At 43.2% G+C, this 23,851-nt stretch overlaps 1 protein-coding gene across 1 annotated transcript; it reads left to right on the top strand.

The window, feature by feature from the left end:
* The first annotated feature begins 566 nt into the window (after positions 1 to 566).
* Positions 567 to 18,845, top strand: HDAC1 (histone deacetylase 1). Its single transcript, XM_083173866.1, has 14 exons — positions 567 to 768; positions 5,086 to 5,198; positions 7,220 to 7,337; positions 7,644 to 7,718; positions 7,841 to 7,979; positions 8,060 to 8,201; positions 9,304 to 9,396; positions 9,488 to 9,596; positions 10,644 to 10,784; positions 15,369 to 15,477; positions 15,558 to 15,688; positions 15,765 to 15,911; positions 17,793 to 17,841; positions 17,980 to 18,845. Exons 1-14 carry the CDS (start codon positions 720 to 722, stop codon positions 18,005 to 18,007), a joined length of 1,443 nt encoding a protein of 480 aa, XP_083029992.1. The 5' UTR covers positions 567 to 719; the 3' UTR covers positions 18,008 to 18,845.
* Positions 18,846 to 23,851: the final 5,006 nt, after the last annotated feature.

Genomic DNA, 23,851 nt, shown 5'->3' with positions numbered 1-23,851 from the left:
TAGAATAAGGGCCTCAGTTCCTGCTGGAGCCTACTGAAAAATAGCCCTGGATACAACTCAATTTACAAGAATCCTCTCAGATATAGCAATACACACCCACGCTTCTAGGTGGTACCACGTTCACAATCTCTTTTCACAATCTCTCCATATATGGAACTACACGCCCTTTGGGTGGAGCATGACATGCCGCCTCAATGGGGTGCAGTGCAAAATTCTACTGCTAACTATAATCTCCCTGAAATTAGTTTTCAAAAGTAGGCAAGTATGGACTACATAGATCTAGCTAAAAATCTGTGACATTATAAATGTAGCACTAGCACTAAAAGCAATTAACTTGCAACGTCGTGCTCTAGATTGGTAGTTACAGTGTTGTAACTTGAATGGAATTATATGGTTCTTCCTCCAGGACAGGTCTCCTTCCAGGTGCCGCCTACCCGACAAGAACTTGCGAAGGGCGGGAGTTCTATCTCGCGATAGCGCCGCTGATTTCTACTACAGTCTGAGGGAGATTGTTGGCGGATGTAAGAGAACAACGCGCACTGGCCTGTTCCCACTGACTCCGCCCAGTCGCTCTCGTCCTTGCTGGTAATTGGACGCTGAGCTGTCCATCTAACATCCCACGTACGGTACTGCTCCGGCATTGGCTAAACCGCTCTCGCACGTAGGGTGGACGCTGGGTCGCACAGTCGCAGGAGTGAATCCGGAGCCCAGGAAGGAAAATGGCGTACACCCAGGGAACAAAGAAGAAAGTGTGCTACTACTATGATGGTAAGAGGGAGCATCGGGGGATTTACCAGTTGTGGGGAGGATAAGTCGGAAGATAATGTTAAGGCAAGCTGTCGGGTGAACCCGAAAGTGAGGGGGCAAGTAGCTATATGGGCGGAGGCAAACCGGGCATCACCGGTAACTTCCCCCTTGAAATCTAGATAGCATATATGCGTGGGGCTGTAATAGTGGCTCTGCGGCCATGCATCGTGTTTGCGACAATAGAGTTTGTCCTGGTGGCTGTATAGTAATACAGTGGGCCTGCTGCCTACCCGCCCCTTATACACCAGTCCATGCCTTACTAATCGTCCATCGCTGCTGCGTGCCCATGCATACCCTCCAACATGACCCATTGCATTCGGTACTATGCTCTGCTCCTGGCCTTCTCTCTTAATGTATGAGTGCCATCACCTGTGTGGAACTAGGTCAGTGGTTCCCAACCTGGGGTACTAGTACCCCTGGGGGTACTCTGCAGACCAGTTGGGGGTACTTGAAAATAATATTGGTAATGGCGGAAGATGAAAAAGTATTTTGATGACAGAAGAAGACCCACTGCTATGGAGAAGAACCATGTTGTGTCACTTATGGTTCTGTCTTCAGCATCATCAGCGTCTCATTGTGCTTTTGAGCTACCCATGCTGCCCTCAGACATCAGTGATCATCTGCCCTGCACTGACATGGGTGGAAGAAGCCACGGCATTAATCCTATAGGTGTTAGTGGGAACCCTGGAGACAATACACAACCAGCGGCCAGACACGGAAGGGCTCGATTCCTGTTCGCTACTCCTTAATATAAGGACACGCATACCGCTCACTTCCACTCCACTCATAAGTACTGTCTATATTTTAAATTGAGAGGAGGGGGTACTCATCAATGAAAAGCCTAATCAAGGGGTACGGGAGAGAAAAAAGGTTGGGAACCACTGAACTAGGTAATTGACGAGAAGGGTGTTTCAACTCAGGTGATGGCACTCATACATTAACCCCTTGAGTGGTGGGTTTTGCTGGGGCAGGACAAACCTACCAGGGCAGGTTTGTCCTGCCCCAGCAAAACCCACCACAGGAAGTTGGAAGCCCCCTCCCTCACCTCTGCTGTGGCGTTAGTGTGCTGGAGCTTCCCTCCTGCCACTGTCCCTGCTCCCTTACCCGCCTGTCGCATTCAGCAGTGACGTCGGCGGCAGGCTGAGGGATGTTCGCGGTCGCTCGGGAGGACTCGGGTAACTGAGCGCTCCCAAGCCTGCCGCCGACGTCACTGTAAAATGAGTGACGGCTGGCTGGCTGGTCAGGGGAGCCGCGGCTTACCGATTGCCGGCGCAAAGGTGATGGGAGGGGGACTGCAAGGTTGATGGGGGTGGGCTCTAGAGGTGCTGCGCCAGTGGAGCACAGCTCCTTTTTTGTGGTACTCCCATGATAGGACTGCAGGCTAATGCACTTACTTACCATGGGGTATATTCAATTGATGTTGAAACTGCTGTCTTGCCGAAAAGACGTCGGTTTTTTGCATGAATAGATTGGAAGGGTTTCCGATCTATTCAATCCTAGTTGTTGTTTTTTTTTCGACTGGTCGAAAGTTCCTACCTGCTGAAAAACAGGTGGATTGACAGAATAGCCGCTAATCCACCTGCTTTTGGTGCAAACACAGCCAAAACCAAAAGGTTTTGGCCATGTTTCCAGCAATCCCAATCCGACATGAAAACATGCCAGGGAGGACAGCACTGGGTGAGCAGCAGCTTGCACTGCACTGTCCTCCTGTCTTCCACCTCCCATACCCTCTGGTCGCTGCCTGTACCAGGACCTGCCACACTCACCTGTACCAACTTCAGCCCTGTCTAGCTTCCTGCTGCCTACCGTTGCTGCACTCACCCAGTCCCCGCGCCGAGCGGGCATCTCAATCAGTGGCCAAATCCGACATCCGGATTTGGCTGCTGATTGAATAATGGATGCCAGATCCATTCCTGCAAAAAGAATGTCTGAATTGAATCCGGCATCAATTGCGTATACCCCGATGGGAAGAAATACGTGCACCCAGGGGGCCTTCATTGCAGGGACTTATGATCCCGAAGCCACATCATGTAAAGCAGTGTTTTTGGGTGGGATTCAATACTTTTCTGTTGCTTCTGTCTTCAGTAACTTCAGCTGTTTATGCTGCTGGGTGCAGATACTGTAAACACACATTATTTCTGCTGGCAGCAGCACGCTCCTGATGTGGTGAGAATAAATCATTGAGAAGTTGGGATTTTGAGCCCCAAACTTTATGCATCTAAACCTGGTGCAAGTAATGGATGCCAGCAGCACTCCTGCCATCTGCCAAAAAAAATGAATATGGCTGAAGAGGGATATTTAATTGTCTTGGATGGCACTTTAATTGATGCCTGAAAGAGCCATTTAATTGTTGCTCCAATCGGGCACCCATGCTACTGCTAGGCGCAGTACCTCAATTCTATATCCCCTCTATGGGGGTTGTGGACCCCTACAAGGGAGAATAGCCTGTCAGTCGGGATTCTGAAGTCTGTGTAATGACTGTTGGAATCCTGACTGTCGGGAGGCCATCAGGCACATGCTACTGCCACCCTAATTTCTGCTTGCTGCCTTAGCTAGTGAGAGATGTGTGGAAAGGCTGTAGCCTTTGAGCTATATGTGCCTAAACCCAGTTTTCTTGGGTGTGGCAAGTGCAATAATTGGCGCCCAACACAATTGGGTACACGTTAATTATCGCAAACAGTTGAATTCCTCCCAGTGTCTCACAGAGCAATTCAATTGTTTGTCCATTCAGGAACCCATTCGTAGTGATGCGTATTAACCAGTCTAAAGAAATGGTTAGAGTGCCCAAACAGACTTTGCACAAATACCTTCTCACACTGATCACACAACTCTACCCCTTTTTTTTTCTCAACAATAGTTACAAGAAGGCTAGCACCATATCCTGAATCATTCAGGTGTAAAGGGACACTGGGTTTTTCTTACAAAATGCAAAAAAGCAAGCTCATTGCATTGCTCAAAGCTGCTTTTTAAACATCCAATCAAAGCTGCTCTTAGATTCCACACCCTTGATGGCAGGCAGACCAGGGGAAGCAGTGTGAATGGGGCAGACACGGGAATTTCCTGGGTCTAAGGTGCAGTATGAATGGGGTCTGTAGAGCTGAGATGCTCCGTGCCCCACCAAAAACCCGGGATTTTGCAGGGGCTGCAATGAGAATGTAGTATTAGTGCTGAGTCAAAAAACAAAATTCACACTTAAAAAGCTGCAAGAAGAAATGTCCATTTGGACAGGCATCTAAACAGAGCAACAGTTGAATTTCCCACATTTTGTACCCCCTAGTGGTAACAGCAGTGGTTATACCATGGTTATACCATTAATCGCTGTCCACCAATATTGTCCTGGACAATAGTATGTCTGGGCTGTATTGAAATTCTTCTTTCTTTTTCTTTTATTGCCGGCAGCCACCAAAGGTTAACTATTCAGTTGTAGCTCCATTCGGGTGCTGCTGGCATCGGCATTTCAACCCAGGATCGCATTGTAAAAAGTGATCTGATCGGCAGGATATATTAACCCCCGCGCGCAGGGACAGGGGTGGCAAGATGAAATGCGCAGTTACCTGTTTTGAGTACTTTTTGTGCGCACCGCATTGAATCGACCCCTATGACTTGGATAACTGCTACACCAATTCTCTTGCCAATATTTCACCAGGGCTGTTGCCTGCCTCAGCAGCGTTTGTCCAACCTTCAAACTTTTAAACCGATTTCTCATAACATGCCACTTCACTGTAGCCTATAACCTCCCTTCCCTCATACTGCATATCACTCTCCCGTATGTTATCCTAGCTCCAGTACCATGCCTGTCACTATTGTATCTCCTGTCAGCCTTGTCTGTACGTGTTTCCTTTTATGATTTGTAGCTGGTGCGGTAGCTTTAATGGCACCTTGTGAATAAACAATAAGTATGAAAGTATGCTGGAAGCTACACACTGGGAACCCATCAACAGGTACAATGTTGGTAGTCTTGAGGAACCCATTGCATTAATGAATTGCCTGCACTGAGTAAGAAAGTGGAAGGCGCATGGTCTCCAGCAGCAAAAGAGTAAAGCCCCATACACACTACACGAGATAATAAGCTATATCTAAGAGACTTTTCTGAGCAAAATGTTTTATTCTATCATCTAGTGTGTACAATACAGTTACCGATGCACAGTCCCTCCTGTTGTAAAGGATCTCATTACCAGAAGCATCCTGCTGCTCCCCCGTTTTAATGGAACCTTGTCTTCAAACCTGCTCACATTGCTGTATTTTTGTGTCCTATTCATTTTCTTTTCTTTTTAACAGGTGATGTTGGCAATTATTACTATGGGCAAGGACATCCCATGAAGCCACATAGAATCCGTATGACTCACAATCTACTTCTTAACTATGGCCTGTACCGCAAGATGGAAATCTATGTAGGTTATGCAAGTAACTGACAAGTGGGTGTATGGGTTGTACACTGCAAAGACTAGTTCAAGCATAAAACAGAACTTGTACAATTGAATTTTACATTAATGACTCCTTCATAAATAAAACAATTTCAAGTATGTATCACACACATCACCAACAATTAATGTAGGCCCACTTTGTAAGTCATCTTGAGCACTTTTGTTGGCCATCATGTTAAATTGCACCCATGGGGGGTGATTGCTCTGTTTTGCATCCTTTAATGGAAGCCACTGGTGGAAAACTATCCAATTTGAATGTTGCTCCATTTAGAAGCCTTTCACATCGGACCTAGGTTATTGCCCGATTGCTGGCATGTCGAATCTGGTCGAAGTGCAGTGTGAAATCACCAAATCTTATAACCTGGGTCGACCAACCCAGACATTTGACCTGGGTTATAAGAAGGGTTAAATCCTTGTTTACCTGTTTATAATGGGCGAACCGGGTATGAAAGGAGTATTCAAGTCACTTTTTCATGATCTGGTATTCATGCCTTGTGGCCAACCAGTCAAAAAGCCAAAAAATATGTTGAGGGACTTCGAAGAGCCAACATCATGAATGTACCAAAAAGTGGGGCATGGTTCTCTAGGCCACGTCCCTGGTATAAAATTGAAAAAGCCAGATTTGCATAATAAACTTCTGTTTCCCTTACAGTCCTACCTTATTTGTTATTTTAGCAGTTATATGTTAGTGACACTGACAATGCTATACAGACAGCCACTGACACACTTATACGAAGACGCAGACATCTGAAAGTGAAACGCAGGCTTTAATACGTAGATGCTGATACAGACAGGCGTTAACACACTCACACTAATGCTGAGACACTGGAAGACATGGACAAATGGATGCTGATACGGACAGTCATTGAACTGCTAACACCGACAGTAGGGCACGGACACAAAGACAGACACCGACCCTACTTACATACCCTTATGTACACTTGCCTTACTTCTGTACGGTAACCCCAGGAGTGTGCAGTGTAGTGCTCCAGTGGCAGCAGGGACGAGATCTGGGCAATCTGCAAGTGGGCATCCTGGCAGCCTAAATGTTTTATTGTTTACTTTTGCAGGCAAGTATAACAGTTAAGATGCTGTAGCTACTTTTTTTTGATGTGCCCATCTGAACCTGGGGGCTCTGAACTTTAGGCTTCCAGGTTCAGATGAACTGCACTAGAGCATAATCAGGTCTGTTTTTCTTATTTGTTTTCTGAGGAGGACAATTGTTTAAGAAAGATATTTCCTGTGTGTTTGATATTTCCTGTGTCCAGCATTATAAGAAGGTAGACCTTATTAATGCAGTTGGTTAAATCTTTTGTTTTGTCTTTGGAAGTTAGTGGAAAGTGTCTTTGGAAGTTAGTGGAAAGCAAATGTTGTTGTGTTTTGGTTTTTATTTTCTTGAGCGCTCAGGGATCCCCTCTTTTTTTTTTTAAAGTTTATTTTAGGGGGTGTGATCTGAATTACTGCCTGCTGATTAGACCTGTGCACCACAACAATTGAGTAGCTTTGTTGGGCGCCATCTGCTGGCACACTAACCATTTAATTCCCAGATTATGTTTAATGTCAGTGGCATGCCCATTGTTCATGCTTGACCCTGCCCTTTTCTGTATATTTCACTGAAAAATGGTTTTCCATTTTGTATTACTATTCAGATCGATGTAATTAGGACTTAAGTATAACATAAACTTGATCATCTTTTTATTGTCATCTGAGTGTACTTTGTATTTTATTCCTATTTTTATGTTTACATCGACTTAAACTTAAACACATTAGTCAGTGCCTCTCCCCTAGTGAAAATGTAATTTGCATACATTAAAAAATCATTGTTTAGCACTAGTAAGAAACATAAAATTTGGTGGCAAATGAGAATCCCATGACCCCAGAGAGCCACATCTGAATAATTAGGGTTATGATTAACCTGCATCTAATCTCTACTACACGGTTTTATGTGAAGTACTTGTTACTGAATATCTTATTTTCTGTCTTATCAGAGACCTCACAAAGCTAATGCAGAAGAGATGACTAAATATCACAGTGATGATTACATCAAATTTCTACGCTCCATCCGGCCAGACAACATGTCAGAATACAGCAAGCAGATGCAGAGGTGTAAGTGTCTATGCTCTAGGACTTTTCCAGCACTGGCTTGAAGTGTAAATTCCAAACAGGCGGTGTACAGTAGTGTGTGTGTGTGTGTGTGTGTGTGTATGTATGTGTATATATATATATATATATATATATATATATATATATATATATATATATATATATATATATTTCTGCAACACCTCTGTTCTGGTGCCATTCCATAGAGACCACATCTACTCTGGCTCTTAAAGATCCTGCTGGACACTTTCTTCTGAATTACACATTTTGTCTGCCACTGAAAAATGTAATTTCTTTATCTCCTTACAGTTAATGTTGGAGAAGACTGTCCTGTATTTGATGGGCTCTTTGAGTTTTGCCAGTTGTCAACTGGAGGATCTGTAGGTGAGTATGCTAATGTTGGTTAATTAATGATCTAATCCTGTAAAAAAAAAAAAAACTTCCCTTTTTTACTTTGTCTTGGGAGGGGCAAAAAACAACAACTTTCTTTTATATTTTCTTGGCAGCAAGCTCCGTAAAGCTGAACAAGCAACAAACGGACATCGCTGTAAACTGGGCAGGTGGACTTCATCACGCCAAGAAATCTGAGGCTTCTGGGTTTTGTTACGTCAATGATATCGTGCTTGCCATTCTGGAACTCCTAAAGTATGTTTGCAGCAGAATGCCTCGATTTCTGAAAGTCACCTGTGTAAAATAAATTAACATTTCTTTTTGCTTTCATTCAGGTATCACCAGCGAGTACTATATATTGATATTGACATTCACCATGGTGATGGTGTGGAGGAGGCCTTCTATACTACCGACAGAGTAATGACTGTTTCTTTTCACAAGTATGGAGAATATTTTCCAGGCACTGGGGACTTGAGGGTGAGTTAAAGAAAACCCAATGTACTGGATTTGTAACTGTAGTACATGTAGTTGCTGAGCAGCCAGTTGGCAGTTATCGGAGGCTAAGAGCCTGATGGATGTTTGACGGACAGTGCATGCACAGGACATTCTGCAGATGTGCTTAAAAATGTCCTGAAAGATCGCACTCATCGACCCCAGGATTTGACATGCTGCAGTCTTTTGAGGGCAAGGATGGCGCACCCTGCGTTTCCAAAAAACTAGGACAGGTCTACCCCTTCTTTTCTTTTTTTTTTTTTAACAGTTCGTGAGGCCAGTGTCTGATTTACTGGGCCAGTGAGCAGGAGGTAGCCATTTGCTGGTGCTATTATAGTGTTCCCTCTTGGAATTTTTGGGGGAGGGCGCAGCGCAATGGGGGCGGACCGGGCCGCCGACGTCACTAAAGGGGGTGCGCCCGGGCCGCCTCCGTTGTGCAAGGGGGCGGACCTGGCCCCGCCGAAGTCCCTAGTTGCCGGGAAAGCCTAGCGCTGCCGAGATTGCGGTGCCTGGAGCTTCCCCTGGCACACCAGCAAGACAGGCAGCAGGCTCTTTTAGCGGGGCGCTGCTGGAGGGGCAGGGCGCATTTTGCCCTTTAAAAATGGGGCAGGGCGCAGCACCCCGCTAAACCAGCCTAGCGGGAACACTATATTAACGTCATGATCCTTCTGCTCCACAGGACGTTTCTGTCCTCCCTGAGCTCACCTCAGTACACCTGCATTACTGTTTGATAGGTTTATTTGCTCAAACACCCAACCTGCCACTGTCCCCAGAGCAGATCCTTAGGCATAGGATCTGATATGCTGGCAGGAGGTGTTCTCACATTTTATTTATTTTATTCTTGTCCTTCTGATGCCTCCTGCAACATTACTATATTTGTGTGCAGCAGCTGTGTCCAGAGATGCAGATGATGTGCAAAACCCTTGGTCTCTGAATTAGGTACTTAGCCTAGCATTCTAACCTATAGGTCAGGGGTATAATGAAAAGCTGGCTTTGAGGGTGTAGAAAAGAAATGCAGCAGTTTGGATTGTAACTCTAATCTTTTCTTCCCCTCGGGTTTTGTTTTTTCGTTCCTATATAATATTAGGACATCGGAGCTGGAAAGGGTAAATATTATGCAGTGAACTACCCTCTGCGTGATGGTATTGATGATGAGTCCTACGAAGCCATTTTTAAACCAGTAAGTACTCTTTATATTACATGTAGATGTGGATTATTCTTGTACATTCTGTCCCCTCCTGTGCTTAACAATAGAACACTGCATTTTCTAGGTTATGACAAAGGTTATGGAGATGTACCAGCCAAGTGCAGTGGTTCTGCAGTGTGGAGCAGACTCCCTCTCTGGGGACAGACTTGGATGCTTCAATCTGACAATTAAAGGTGAATTGCTTTTTGTACTTTTTATACAAGTCAGAAAGATGTACAAATTATGTGGGGGGGGGGGGGTTTCATTTATGAATCCATTTTTCTTGAGTAACCTAACTGCTGCTTGTTGATGCAAGTCTTGTAGTATATAAATAGGTACTTGTTTCTTAGCACGGCGCCCATTGCATTGCATACCATAAGGCATACGATGGGATGTTACGCGATGGCAGCCGATGTTATCCAATTTAAAATTGTATACCATCGAATTGTATGCAATTGAAAATTGTATAAGCACCCTAATGGGTGTTATCAATGTTAAATGTGGCCCCTATAATATAAATAATTGTATAAGCACCGTAATGGGTGCTTACAATGTAAAAAGCACCCCCGCAACGCCAACCTGAAGCATGGCGAGGGGCGGCGGTACACGTCCTACGACCTTTTCATACCCCCACTATCCACGTCGGTGTGGAGTTGACATTATATAGTGCCCAAAGTGTGGCGAGCGCAGCGGAATACATGTTAAGTAATACGCGGCCCCTCGCGGGGCTCGCCACACTATATAAGATCAACTCCACGCCGAGGTGGATAGTGGGGGTATGAAAAGGTCAGAGGATGCGGCCCCTCGTGGCCTCGCTGCGCTCGCCACGCTTTGGGTTGGCTTTGATAGTGGGGGTGCATTTAACATTGTAAGCACCCATTAGGGTGCTTATACAATTAAAAATCGTATAGGGTACTTATACAATTTAAAATCGCATGCCGGCATATGGCATACGATACGACTGAATATCGTGGGCGCCGTGCTAGGAAACAAGTACCTATAAATAATATGTAGGTAAACCTTATTGGTATAACTTGGGTTGGGGAACGGGGAGCTAGGAATGTGTTGCGTTACTCTTTACTTAGCTGCTTGAAAATATGCAGTTATCAGTTATATTGAACTTTGTCATTCCTTTCCAATGGCCTTATCTACAGGGTGTATTTTGTGGATTAAGAAAAGTCTACTGCTTTAGACAGATATGTAAATGGTAAACCTGGCTAATAAGTGTGTAATTGTTTTAGGACATGCCAAGTGTGTGGAGTTTATAAAGACTTTCAACCTTCCATTGTTGATGCTGGGTGGTGGTGGCTACACTATCAGAAATGTGGCTCGCTGTTGGACATATGAAACGGCTGTGGCACTGGACACCGAGATCCCCAACGGTTAGTTATATCTTCTCTCCTTTTGGAGGTGAGGTGTTTATTAAAAAGCGCATCATCACAGAAATGTACTTATCTTTAGAAGTATAATAGTGAATGTGGTTGACTGTTGGATTTTGTCATTTACAGTATTTTTTTTTTGTTTTTTTTCTTGTATGAGAAGCCTGGTGGGACATTTTTGAAGCCTTCCTGTAGGTTTTGAGCTTGTAACTCCTGTGAAAAATCCAATCTCCTCAAAATTGATTATATTATCACTTCAGAGGGCATCCATTATTAAGTGTTTTCAGTAGGAGCTTCACTCCTATTCAGGCTTCAGCTAACACATATATTATTTGATATTATCAGTTGCCTGAAAGTACAGTATTGAGGCAAACAAAATTCTTATTATTCTAGTTTAATTTGCTAGTAGTTATTCCATTGCAACAAAACGTAAACTGTTGGCTCAGCCTGCCACATCTCTAAAAGCCACAGTTTTCTGATATTCTGCAAAATTCTAAAAATGTTTCTCCAGAATACCTGCAGACAAAAATCCCTAATGAAAATAAACTTCTATTCTAGTTTGGCATTTTTGCCTTTTTTTTTTTTTTTTTTTTAAATAACTTTTGTTGCCCTTAATAGGTATCTTATCAAGATGAAGTCGCCGAGTTCTGTATTTAGGGGGTGTGATTTTGCAACAGCACCTAGGCGTTTCTCTGAAATTATTTTCACTACAGGTTCTTTTCTGCGTTTTACAAAAAGATCAGTCTTTAGGACCTAGTGGTGTGGACTTTTAATGCCCTGAACACTTTGATGAAGGAATTCTGTCTTGAAATATATATATATATATATATATATATATATATATATATATATATATATATATATATATATATATATATATATATATATATATATATATATATATATATATATATATATATATTCTCGTGTAATAGCACAGCACCCATTATGTAGTTAGCGTAGCGGCGCTGTCAGAATCAGTGTAGTGTTCGTGCGCCCAGCATAGTCAGCATCCCGTTTCTGATTCGGCATAGTGTTCCCTCGGCCAGCGTATAGGCGTGTGCTTTAAGTTGCTTTTTTCTTTAACTAAAATCCTGTTACCAGTTGTTACGACACATGTCGTCATTACTGTCTCAGATGTATGATATGGCAGGTGTGAATGTGTTCCTAAAACACCCCCACTATCCATGCCAGCCCAAAGTGTGGTGAGCCCCACGAGGGGACGAGCGACGTGTTCTCCCAACCTGTTCATACCCCCACTATCCACGTCAGAGTTGATTTTATAAAGTGTGGCGAGGAGATGAGGAATACATGTAAAGTAATCTGCTGCGCTGATTTCTTTACCCATGCCATCTGCTGCAAATGCGTTGAGTAGGAGAGCTGGAGCGGCACTCAAGGATTTGGTGAATAAAGAAAAGGTTCTTTATTTTTATAGCATTCTACGTTTCGGTTTGATCCCAAACCATCATCAGGAATGATACGATATATCCAGACATACCTATTCAATGCATCCATTTTCTGCCAGCTCTTCCGCCGATGCAGATTTGACTTTGTTTAAAGTCACATATGCATCCATGGAAAACTGCCATATTTTCCACTAAAACATTGATCTGCCAATCCATGGGTTTAACACTGCACTTGGATTGACTCGGTTGAATGTAAATTTGTCCAAAAATAGTCAGTGGCTTTAACCACCACCACCATTGAGATCTGATGTATACCTGTGCTGTGAAGATTTAAGAGGAGAATCACGTATGAACATGAAGACTTTGGTTAGTCTAGTGCTGGTGGAGCGGTACCTTGAATTTGAGTGTGCCTTAAGGTCCATACACACTGGGCGACTATGCCCAGCGTGAATGGACAGTGATGATCACATTCATCGCTTTGTGGAAAGCCAATCGGTGCATACACACTGAGCGGCTTTCCCCCTGCCCGGGGAGGATGGCTTTGCATAGCGCAGTGCTATGCAAAGCAGCTCAACTGCTAAAATAACTGGCAGATGAGCATATTTCCCGGTGATGATGAGGGAGCGCACAGCAGTGCTCATCGCTGGGCCATACACACTGGGTTTTGCTAGTAAGGATGGTATTCAATTTGCCCCGAAAAAAAAACATTGTGTGTGGAACACCTGAAGTTTAACAATTTTTCCTGCTGTTTCCCAACTAATCTCTCCTTCTCCCTCTTTGGACCCCCGGAGAAGAAGGGGGAAGGGACCTGTGTTTTTGGGGATCTTGCTTTGCCTGCTAGAGGAAGGTGAAATAAATTTCCTAAAAAGCCTTGCCATGCACCAGCTTGTCAGGGCTAACATAATAGCCCACAGTGGGACAATTTCCCCAATCTTTGATTGGCGTAAATGAAAACCAGCCTAAATGTGAGGTACAAGGAAAGGGTAGTAACACACACAAAAAAATCCCCCTCAAATATGACGTTTCTGGAAGCATTAAGTTCCTGTACCAATACTTATGACATTTGGAAACTTCTGAAGATTTCTATTCAATGCAGCAGTTTCTGACCGCATTGAAGGCATGCAGAATAGTGTACTATGATTTTTCGCCTTTTCAATGCTGCCGTTTATAATGGCATTGAAATCTAACCTGAATTGTTGGAAATGGCCGCTAATTGTCAGATTTGCAGCTGTTATGATACTTGACAAACATTGAATACTGACTGTTGGAACTGGTTGAAAATGAATCTGGATTTTGGATTGAATACCTCTCTATATATTGTTTTTATTTCATGCACTTTAAAATCTTCCACAAATCATTGGTAACTGCTTATATTTTTGATCTATTGTGTAAAGCTGCTGTTGCTTCTGTAGCAGTGAGCACATCAGTATTGGTTAGATTGAGACACTTCTTTTAAAAACCATGCTAGCTTATTAGCTGTAAATCTGTCTAGTAAATTGTTTTTTTGTTTTTGTGCAGTGGACTCTCACCAGTGGCCATGCAATATGCAGCTATCTGCCAAATCGCTGTAAACAAGGGTTTTTTAATGGACTGCTGTTAATATCTATTTGCACTAGGCTATTGACACACACTGCATTTATTGTGTAGAGGTGGCAATACACTACTCTAATTTCTTGCAGCAGTTTATGGCCACCCCGGACTTTCCCGGGCAGCAGGATCACATACGACTACGTTCTATGCCGCTGGGTGGGGGTCAGTTGGAAGTTTTATATGTGCAGCACGTCCAAGCTCTGGATTCGATCAGATTCTCACGGGGCCGATTCAAGTGAAATCTGCCCAAACCGCATAAGTGTATGGGGGCCTTAACAAAGCTGTGGAACGTTCACATTTTATGAAATTGCATTTAGTGTTCGATCCGCTCTGCCAGAGAGTAGTGAGCAAATCAGTAAAAATGGGATTAGGTGTTCGTATAGCAACAGTGAGTCTCTTTTGTACATAAATTGTACTTTCCTTAACGCCTTCACTGCTTAGTCTATTTTGTTGCTGTTTGTGCTGGTCACATTCCTCATAAATATCAGTGTTTTTGGTATGTTCACAAGACTGGGTAGATCAGTTTAGCTACATAGTGAAATATGCAGATCAGTTTAGCTACATAGTGAAATATGCAATCTGGCATCTATCATTATGGTTTTCTTCAACATTGCATGAACGTTAACTAGATGCAAATGTGTGATGGGTTTCTTGTGGTGGTGTACCCTTTTCCTCTCTGGCAGGGACATGCATGTCAGCCATAGGCTCAACCCCCAGCCTCATCATCCTGGGTCTGTAATGGGCCATACACCTGCAGTGTTTACAGCCCTATTTCTAAGCAATCTGTCTAGATCGCTTTGAAAACAAAGCTCGGATCGATCCGTGTGTATGGCCCCTGGCCACAGCGATGTACCATCCTGCGCTTTTGCTATTGCCTGACCTAGATCTTGATTGCATGGAGTCAAGATCTAGTCCGATCGACCAGTGTTCTCTCAAGAGAACACTGGTCTGCACACACAGCTGGTGCATTGCATGTGCGCCAGTGATGTGAGCCGAGCGATCTGTGCTTTAGCACATTGCTGTGTATGAGCCTTAAGCCTCATCCTCTGTCCCACACATTGCTGTGTATGAGCCTTAAGCCTCATCCTCTGTTCCACACATTGCTGTGTATGAGCCTTAAGCCTCATCCTCTGTCCCACACATCTCCTTGTGTTTCACCAGCCATATGTGTATAGTTCCATTTCTGTGCCACCTCATTTCCAGACCCCCAAACCCCACCCGATATGTCTTCCCTACCCATCCCACTTTTACATCCTGCAGTATTCTGAGATGGGTTCTCCATCTTTGACTGTCCAGTGGTGCAACGCCATGGCGTCATGCGTGCTGCATGGGCACCAAAAAATTTTGTGGCACCGGCCGGTGACCATCAAAACTTCCTATCTTTCTGCTTTTGCCCTTAGTGAAGTTGACTTTTAAAGATTCTGGGTAATGCCTTTTTATTTATAAGGATTTATTATTGTATCTTTTATTGAAGTTGTACAAGAAGTGCTGCAAGTAGGCAACATTTCACTTTGCTCAAAAACATAAATTATAGTAAATACTGGTAATGTGTCTTTAATAGGCTGTAACCTTTTCACACTTTACCTTATAGAACTTCCATACAATGATTACTTTGAATACTTTGGTCCTGACTTCAAACTCCACATTAGTCCTTCCAACATGACAAACCAGAACACAAATGAATACCTAGAGAAGATCAAGTGAGTAATGTTTGCAAAAGCCTATGAAGTATTTTGAGAGCAGGCAGACTTAAATGACCTGGTTTGTGGTTTTGTTTCAGGCAGCGGCTATTTGAGAATTTGCGTATGCTACCACATGCACCTGGAGTCCAAATGCAGGACCACCCTGATCACTCTGTTCATGATGATAGTGGGGATGAAGATGAGGATGATCCAGATAAACGCATTTCCAGTAAGTAGTGTGACAATCTGTAAACCTCCTATACAGGTATAAACCACAATCACCACATACTGTATTGTCCTTGCAGTTCGGTCTTCTGATAAGAGGATTGCTTGTGATGAGGAATTCTCTGACTCTGAGGACGAAGGTGAAGGGGGGCGCAGGAATCTTTCCAGTTTCAAAAAAGCAAAACGTGTTAAAACAGACGAAGAGAAAGATGGAGAAGAGAAGAAAGGTGAAGGAAGTCATTTTCTATCCTGCCAGATGGTTTAATTCAAAGTGAATGTGCCAAACTAAAATAACTGTTCCTTGTCCAAGGTTTTGAATACTTAGCTGGGTACACAATTATAAAAATAAATAACCATGAATACTCTCACCATAAGCTTGGCAACCTGTTTAATTTAAGGGTATGGCACATGAGACGACATGGTCTACTTCACTGCATTTTCCATATCCAAGTAGAACCAATACAACACATTGTGTGTACCTAGGTAAAAAGTTGTGACACTTGTTTGGCAAGTGATCTGGTGTTCACTGTAGGATTTTCTTGGGTGGGGTGCTAATCGGTTGAAAGTGAACTGGTAGGTGGGCATCAGTGTCCTTTGGTACATAACATCTGATCTACAGAGGTATTGATGTATCTCATTAAGAGGGCATGTCTCCCCACCACCCGAAGGTGTACCTGATTACCCTGTCACACAGATGGGGCTTGGGTTTGCCTTGTGGTAACAAGCAAACCCAGCACCCCTTTTCTCTCAACAGATAGAGGAGGCAACTCAAAAAAAAAAGTTAATGGTCAGTGCAACAGCTGGAGACTGTGTAAGCTCAACATTCAGGGGGGGATATTCTAACATCCGCACCCTAGCGCCGCCCATCGCGTTCATAATTATCGCATATGCAATAATTATGGCAAAGGACAGCTCTTGCGTTAAGAGCTGTCCTTTGCGGTGAGTCAGCGGGTCCCCCCTCCCTCCCTTTCCCGGTTGCTACTGTGGAAAGGCTGGCTCTCCCGGACACAGGTAAGGGGGGGAGGCGGTGTGGGGGATCGCGTTAGAATGGGGCATCGCCAGATTTTTATGGCGATGCCCCCCGCTGCGGTAACCCAGCGGGGGATGCTTGGTGCATCCCAAAATGCAGTAAAAACTCTGATAACAGGGTTTTTACCACATTTTTAGCTTAGAGAATCTCCCGCTCAGTGTGGCAATGAGTGGACAGTGGGACGCTATATTATAGGTAGGGAGGGTACGTTTTGCCTTTTTCAAAACAGGCAGGGTGCAGTGCCCTGCTAAAGGAGGTTAGCGGGAGCACTGAGGACCTTAATTGACCTAGACTGGTTTTGGTTCTCTGAACATTTATAATAAATACAAGTACTATTTGTCAGCCTCTCAATCCTACAAATCTAGCTAGAGTCCACCATAAATGCCACATTACCACAGCACTTTTGCCACTGCTCCACTGATGGCTACGAAGTGTTTATTTCATAAACTGACATGACACTAATTTTGATTAGCTTCTGTTATTTAACCTGTGCTTAATTATCCAAAAATGGCAGAATATTCCCCCAGAAACACCAGTTACCAGGTGTGCTCTTCTCAAAATATCTACAATGTTACCAAAGCAGGTATCTTCTGCGGACCCTTGTATTGGTCCCTTGTAAAGGTTTCTTTGGGGGCTGCTGTTTGTGACTTTACAATCTTTCATTGCTTGCTGTGCTGATAAGACATTATAGTTATCTTGTCTACAGCCTGATCGTAAATGTCCCATAGTTTTGAAGACCCACTTATCTGGCGATGCATGCTATACTTGATGATGGCCCCTTTTTTATGTTTTTATTTACTTTGTCTTGTGGATCTAAAGCAAATCAACCCCCTCTTCTTCCAGAGACTGTATTAAGTGTTCAGTCTAGGGTGACCTCCAGACAAGGTACGGTTTTTGGTGGTGTGGCCTTGTGACATGTCCTTTGTCACTCTTAGGGGCACTTGTAGATGTTGGGCTGTCCCCAAGCCCTCAAATCGGTGTGAATAGATGCCCTGCACATGGTTTCCTTTTTTTTTTTTTTTTTTTTTCTGAAACTCCTATTTTCTACTTTTTAGCCTGACAATTCTTTATTTTGCAGACCTCAAAGAGGAGGAGAAGCTAAAAGATGAGAAGACTGAGGCTAAACGGTAAGAATCACATATTATATTTTTCGCAATGGTATTCGTGATGAAGCAAATTGTTATACGATATAAAATAGTATTAACGGTGTTCATTATATTTTCTTATGTCCAAATTTAATACTGTCCAATTGCAACTTCCCACAGGGTAAAAGAGGAGACCAAAACAGCCTGATCCTCTGACTGGTACGGGAAGTCATCCCAAGACCAAGTGTTCCTCGTGGTTATTTTATATATGCTTTTGTATAGTGACCCTTATATAAAATATCAAGACCTTTTATGGGCTAAATTATTTCTATCCCGCTGATTGCGAAGGGAAGGTCAATCCAGAAGAAAGTACTCTCCTCTTCCTGCTTGTTTATATCCTTTGTTTTTAGGCATTAAATCCTGTGTCCCCTACATGGGGTGGTGACGTGGTTTATCTCAATCTCCCCTGTCTCCATACAAGATGCCCGTTCAGCTATTTCCCCTTCTTTAAATGAAGGAACACTGGCACAGTATATTTAGACGACTACAATGAACTGTCCTGGTCCTGCTAATGGATGAGACTATCCCCATAATTTCTAATGGATGATACTGTAATGAGACTGCTCTTTTCATGCCTTAAGGGTGTCATGCACATCCTGCTCCAGATCCCTGTAGTAAGAGGGTGGAAAATGTATTCTCATCCAGTTGGGGCTAACCATATCTTTTATGAGACAGGAATGTTCAGGTTCCCATCTACCCCACGCTCTTCAGGGATTCCCTGTTTGGGTTATGCTGCTAAATCCCCCCCCCATTTTATGTTATGAAGCAGATGTTTAGAAGAGACGGGGAACCCTGGGCAGCCATTACCTCAGGGGAGTGCTATCTTAGTTTCTACGTTTAATCTTACTGTGGCAGTTGAGGGGAGGAGATACATAGGGTTTATGTCATTCTTCATTTTTTTTTTTTTTGCGACTGGGTTTTTGGGGGGAATTTTTTATGGTTAAATTGTGAAGAAACTTTGTAATAAAACATTCTACCACAGACAATTTTTTGTTTGTAGTTTTATCTACAGTTCAAATATTGTATACTTTTTTTTTTTTATTATTGATTATAAAAAAAATACATCGTTAGCATATTGTCTTATATTTGAGTTACTAGTCTTAAGGCTCGTCTGATGAATGGGCAAACGTTTATGCTTATGCAATTCTCCAAAGTTTTGTAAAGTCAGAAATGTTTTTCATTTAATGGACCTTTTTATAGGCCATTAACCCATTTGGTATGGCCAGAAATTTCTCGCTGCAGGAGCGGACTCAAGAAATTTCTTTGCATGCTACTGTAAAGAGATGCTATGCCATTAATGCCTGCAGCGGTGAACCTGGTAGGTTTGTCCTGCCCCAGGAAAACCCAGCAATAAAGGGGTTAAGGGTCCACTTAAGGGAGTGTATATTGTGCTGTGTTCAGTGCTGCTGAAAAAGGGGAGGGTACTTTTTGTCTGGGTCTCCCCATGCTGGGTTTACAGCGGCCCTGGGTTTGAAAGTCGCAAGCTTTCCAGCGACATGAAAACTGAATAGCACTTTATGACAGTACCCTTAAGGGCTCGTCTGATTAATCCCATTTTCTAACTTAGATCGTCCTTTAAGAGGATAAGGTAGTGTGCAAAGTTTGAAGACTATTAGTTAAAGTGTTAAGAGTTATCGTGGAACATCCATACACACGCGCACACACATCATTCAATTATACTTATGTAGATACCATTTATTAAAAATATTCCATCATCTGCCATAATTGTACATGGGTGTATCCTTGGTGCTTTTTACAAGCATTGAAGTTTCTTTTTCAAGCTCGAATGTAGTGTAAAGTGAAAATGCATGAAAAGGTTTCCCACAGCGTATTGTTTGGAATAACTATATTTACTTAGAGCGCACAGATTAGAATGGCCATGTCTGCAGTGTTGTAGGTATAATGGGACTGTACATGTAAAGGCTTAATTACATCTTGCAGTTAACACACATTCCTGAGAAAATGCACCTTTTAAAAAAATATATATATATTTTTAATTTGTTAAATGACTTATGGAATTATAGTTTTGGCTGTTATTTTAAGTGGGTGCTGTATTACGACGAACATGTCTAGGTTGACTTGCCCAAAGTAGACTCATTGAAGGGACATTAGTTTTTCACTGCTTGGTGTCATTGCTGACACCTGAGCACATAGCCCCCTAATTAGTGTACTGCATTGCTCACCTAACTTTGGGCACTTGGTACACTTTACTGTTACCAGACCTTGTGGATGGTAATAAATGAAGAAAAAAGAAAAAAATCTCTTGACTGCCGCCCTCCGATTTGGACACCATTGTAAGGGGTGTGGATGGTATTGTCGAACCTACTTAGGTCGACAGACAGCAAGGTCGACAGGTGTCTAGGTTGACATGGGTTTAGGTCGACAAATGCGTTAGCTCGACCTGTTTTTTTTAACCCGAATGTCGACACAGTCGACATGGGCACAGTTGTAAGTCAAACGCAGCCCCTTGCCTCGCTCGCTATGCTTCGGGCACGGAGCCTCGCTGCGTTCAGCACACTTTTATTCTCCCACCAAGCCCTAGTGGATGGTAGGTTGTATTTCGTGCTCTGTTGGCACATGTCGGCTCAAAAAACAGTGAAAACCCCATGTCGACCTGTCAAGCTTGTCCCATGTTGACCTAGACACCTGTTGACCTAATGGTGTCTACCTAACTTGGGTCGACAATACAACCGTATCCCATTGTAAGCATCCTTTCATATGCTTGGAATCGTTTTGCATTTGCTTACTAAAAGGGGGCCATATTTATGTCACATTCTCAGGAGTATATGGTACATAGTAAGCACATACTTATGCAATTTTCACATTCTATTAATAAATACAAATATTCATAGCCTCCCGGAAGATGGTAAAACGTGAGGCTGGAATGTTAAATACTTTGAAGACACTACATAGCCACTTTGTAAAATTGATTAAACATTAACCATAATCACATTGATTTGGTGAAGATACATAGGCAACATTGTAACAAGATAATCAATCAAGGAATGGGACATACTTGGCAACAAGTGAACACTTCTTGGAGCTAATGTGTTGGAAGCAGGAAAAATGGGCATGTCCAATTGGGCAAATTCTGCCCATTTTCTAAGCGATCTGACTTAGTTTGACTAGATTGCGTAGAAAATAACCCTACAGCGTTCCGTGTGTAGGGGCCATAGCGGTGCGCAATGCATTTCACTATGGCCAGGCAATTAACATCATGCATGCAGGATCAATCTAGTCAGATGGCCAGCCAGGGTGAGAACACTGGCCCCGACAGGTTGCTCAGCATGCTTTGCAGCGCTTTGTGTTGAGTGATCGAGCATCGCTCAGCACAGTCGCCTAGTGTGTAGGCCCCATAAAAATCTGAGCTATGAGCCATCAAATTGTCTCTAAAATGGCAGATTTTGGGATTGTTTCTGGGATGCAGGGGTTAGCACCAATCAAAAGTGCTCTAGGGCAGAACAAGTGGTGAACTGGTGCCAGGACCATGATTGCGTGTGATGGGGTTGCTATGGGTCCTAGGGTCCACCACTATTGGGCTGAGATGAGTTTTTCACGCTATTTTGTTTGTCGACATGGACACTGTGTTCCACGTCCCATTGTATGGCTCTTTGCTCGACACTTGCGTTCTGCCTCTGTGTCCACTTGGATAGAAAAGGGGGGGGGGGACGGACAGACACTTTTCACTTTTTTCCAAAAAAAACTCTTGTCAACCTATTGCATGTATTGAACTTTTGATATTGCAGATCGGCAGTATGTCAACCTTTTTTGTCGACCTCTGGCCTGTCCACCAATAATGGTCAAAATATTTATGGTCTACCTTCCAACCGTATCCCTCTGCTACTATACATCAGAAGAGCTACTATATCACACATGGCTGAAGATGTTGGCTATGATGGAGATGTGTCAACACACAGTGCATCATAGTGTGCTGCATTTGGGGCTGTGCCGCTGCAGACTGGACATTCCCCTGCTTACTCCTGTCAACCACCGAAAGTCCCTGCAATGTGAATGTTAGAATTGGACTATGGAGCAATGAAAGAAAGTGGCCTGGTTTGAACTAGAAATGTGCAGGTTCTGATTTCAAAGCTGGATCTGATTGGCTTTCCCAAATCACATGACCGTTGATGGCCAATCACTGCTTTGAAATCAGTAAATCAGAGCCTGCACATCTCTAGTTTGAACATGAAATCATGTGGGTAGTGCGTGTGTCATTTACCTGGGGAAGAAATGGCTGTGAAAAGGAGGATGTGTAATGCTCTAGCACTAGGGTAGCAAACCCTAGTCCTCGAGAGCTACCAACAGTGCATGTTTTGCAGGTCTCCTCACAGAATCACAAGTGAGCTAAATAGCCCCATCTGTGGATCTTTTAAAATTTGTCAGTGATTAATGAGTGCAGCAGCTAGGTTGTCTGGAAAATGTGAACTGTTGGTAGCTCTTGTAGGCTAGGGTTGGCTACCACTGCACTAGAACATCTCACCCTGCCTGAGGAAAAATCAGAACTACAGACGTGTTAAATATTCCACTATGAAAAACTAGTCTAAAATGTTTTCCTTCCCAGTTACATTGACTCCCAAAGATATTTTGGTAGTATATCAGCATCCTGGAGTTTGGGATACCGACACACAATGCCTGCTCTGGAATACAGTCGTCATCCTAAACATAAATATGCTACTGCTGGTTAGACCCCAGGGGAGGAGGAGGAGGAGGGGGGGGGGGGGGGGGGTGTAGTTATAGGCAGTACAGTTGAGTTGTGGCAAATCGGGTTAGATACTAAAAAGTTAGGATTACGCTGTAGGGGTTAATAATACAGTACTTACCACCTGGTTAATTCTGTGAGTCTTCTGAGTGGTTGACTTGCACATCTACATATATCTTAATAGAACACGCTTTTGATAGGAAGTTTGTCATACCTGGGTTTGCTCCCAGATTATAGTAGATCACATTCAGGAGTAGAGGGTACTAAATGATTGTGAATATAGACTTGGAACAACTAAGACTACTATACAGAATGCTACATTTTACAATTAGTGCAGTATATTCCGTTGCGCTTTACAGAGGAGACAGTGGGGCAGATGTATTACCATGGGTCTTCAAACTGTGGCCCTCCAGATGTTGGGAAACTACAAATCCCAGCATGCCTTGCCACAGTTTTAACACTCCCTTATTGCAAAATGGTGACAAGGCATGCTGGGATTTGTAGTTTCACAACATCTGGAGGGCTGCAGTTTGAAGACCCATGTAAGCCTTAACAAGAGAGAAATTCAAGTGTGATAAGGAGAGATAAACATCCAGCCAATCAGCTCCTTACTGCCATGTTACAGGCTGTGTTTGAAAAAAAGTCAGTAAGGAGGCGATTGGTTGGACGTTTAGCTCTCCTTATAACAGTTGAATTTCTCTCTTGTTAATGCTTAATACATCTGCCCCATTGATACAAACAATGTTAACATCTAGGCTGGTAAAAGGAGAGTTTAGCATGAACCATAAGGCTTTATGAACAAAGTGCAGTCTTCATATTTTAAGTTACTACCAACAAGAAACAATTTTTTACTTAATAAAAAAAAAAATTATATATATATATACACACACACACACATACATACACATATATACACATACATACACACTTTCACAAATTGGTGCCATCTTGGGTCTTTGTTTCTGCATGTGGGCTATAAAGTGTAGGATGTAAATATCCCAAATTTAAATCAGCTGATGGGCAGCAAAAGGTGCATATTACTGAGGTCTCATTTTGGGTGCACTTATTGCCTCTAGTTTAATTCTCCCCCCCCCCCCCCCCCAAAAAAAAATTAATAAAAAGATTTCTACTTTCACACTGAGGTGTGAGCAGAACCCTGACAAAATTAGTACCACAATGTGAATTGCAGGCTTACCACCCATAAGTCAGAATGTGGTGTACCAATATTATATTGCATTCATTAGGTGCAGTAAACTGCAGCTTGGCTCAAGTCAGGAGACAGAAGTCAATTAA

The sequence above is a fragment of the Crinia signifera genome, chromosome 2 (genome assembly GCF_055691185.1).
Source record: "Crinia signifera chromosome 2, ASM5569118v1, whole genome shotgun sequence".
Classification (NCBI taxonomy): Eukaryota; Metazoa; Chordata; class Amphibia; order Anura; family Myobatrachidae; genus Crinia; species Crinia signifera.
The sequence above is the reverse complement of the archived record's forward strand: the minus strand, read 5'-3'. Positions and strand labels throughout refer to the sequence as shown.

Coding starts and splice junctions, on each gene's coding strand:
- HDAC1 (XM_083173866.1), top strand. CDS start 720: ATGGCGTACACCCAGGGAACAAAGAAGAAAGTGTGCTACTACTATGAT. Junction 769..5,085: donor AGTGTGCTACTACTATGATG/GTAAGAGGGAGC, acceptor TCTTTTTAACAG/GTGATGTTGGCAATTATTAC. Junction 9,397..9,487: donor ACGAAGCCATTTTTAAACCA/GTAAGTACTCTT, acceptor TGCATTTTCTAG/GTTATGACAAAGGTTATGGA.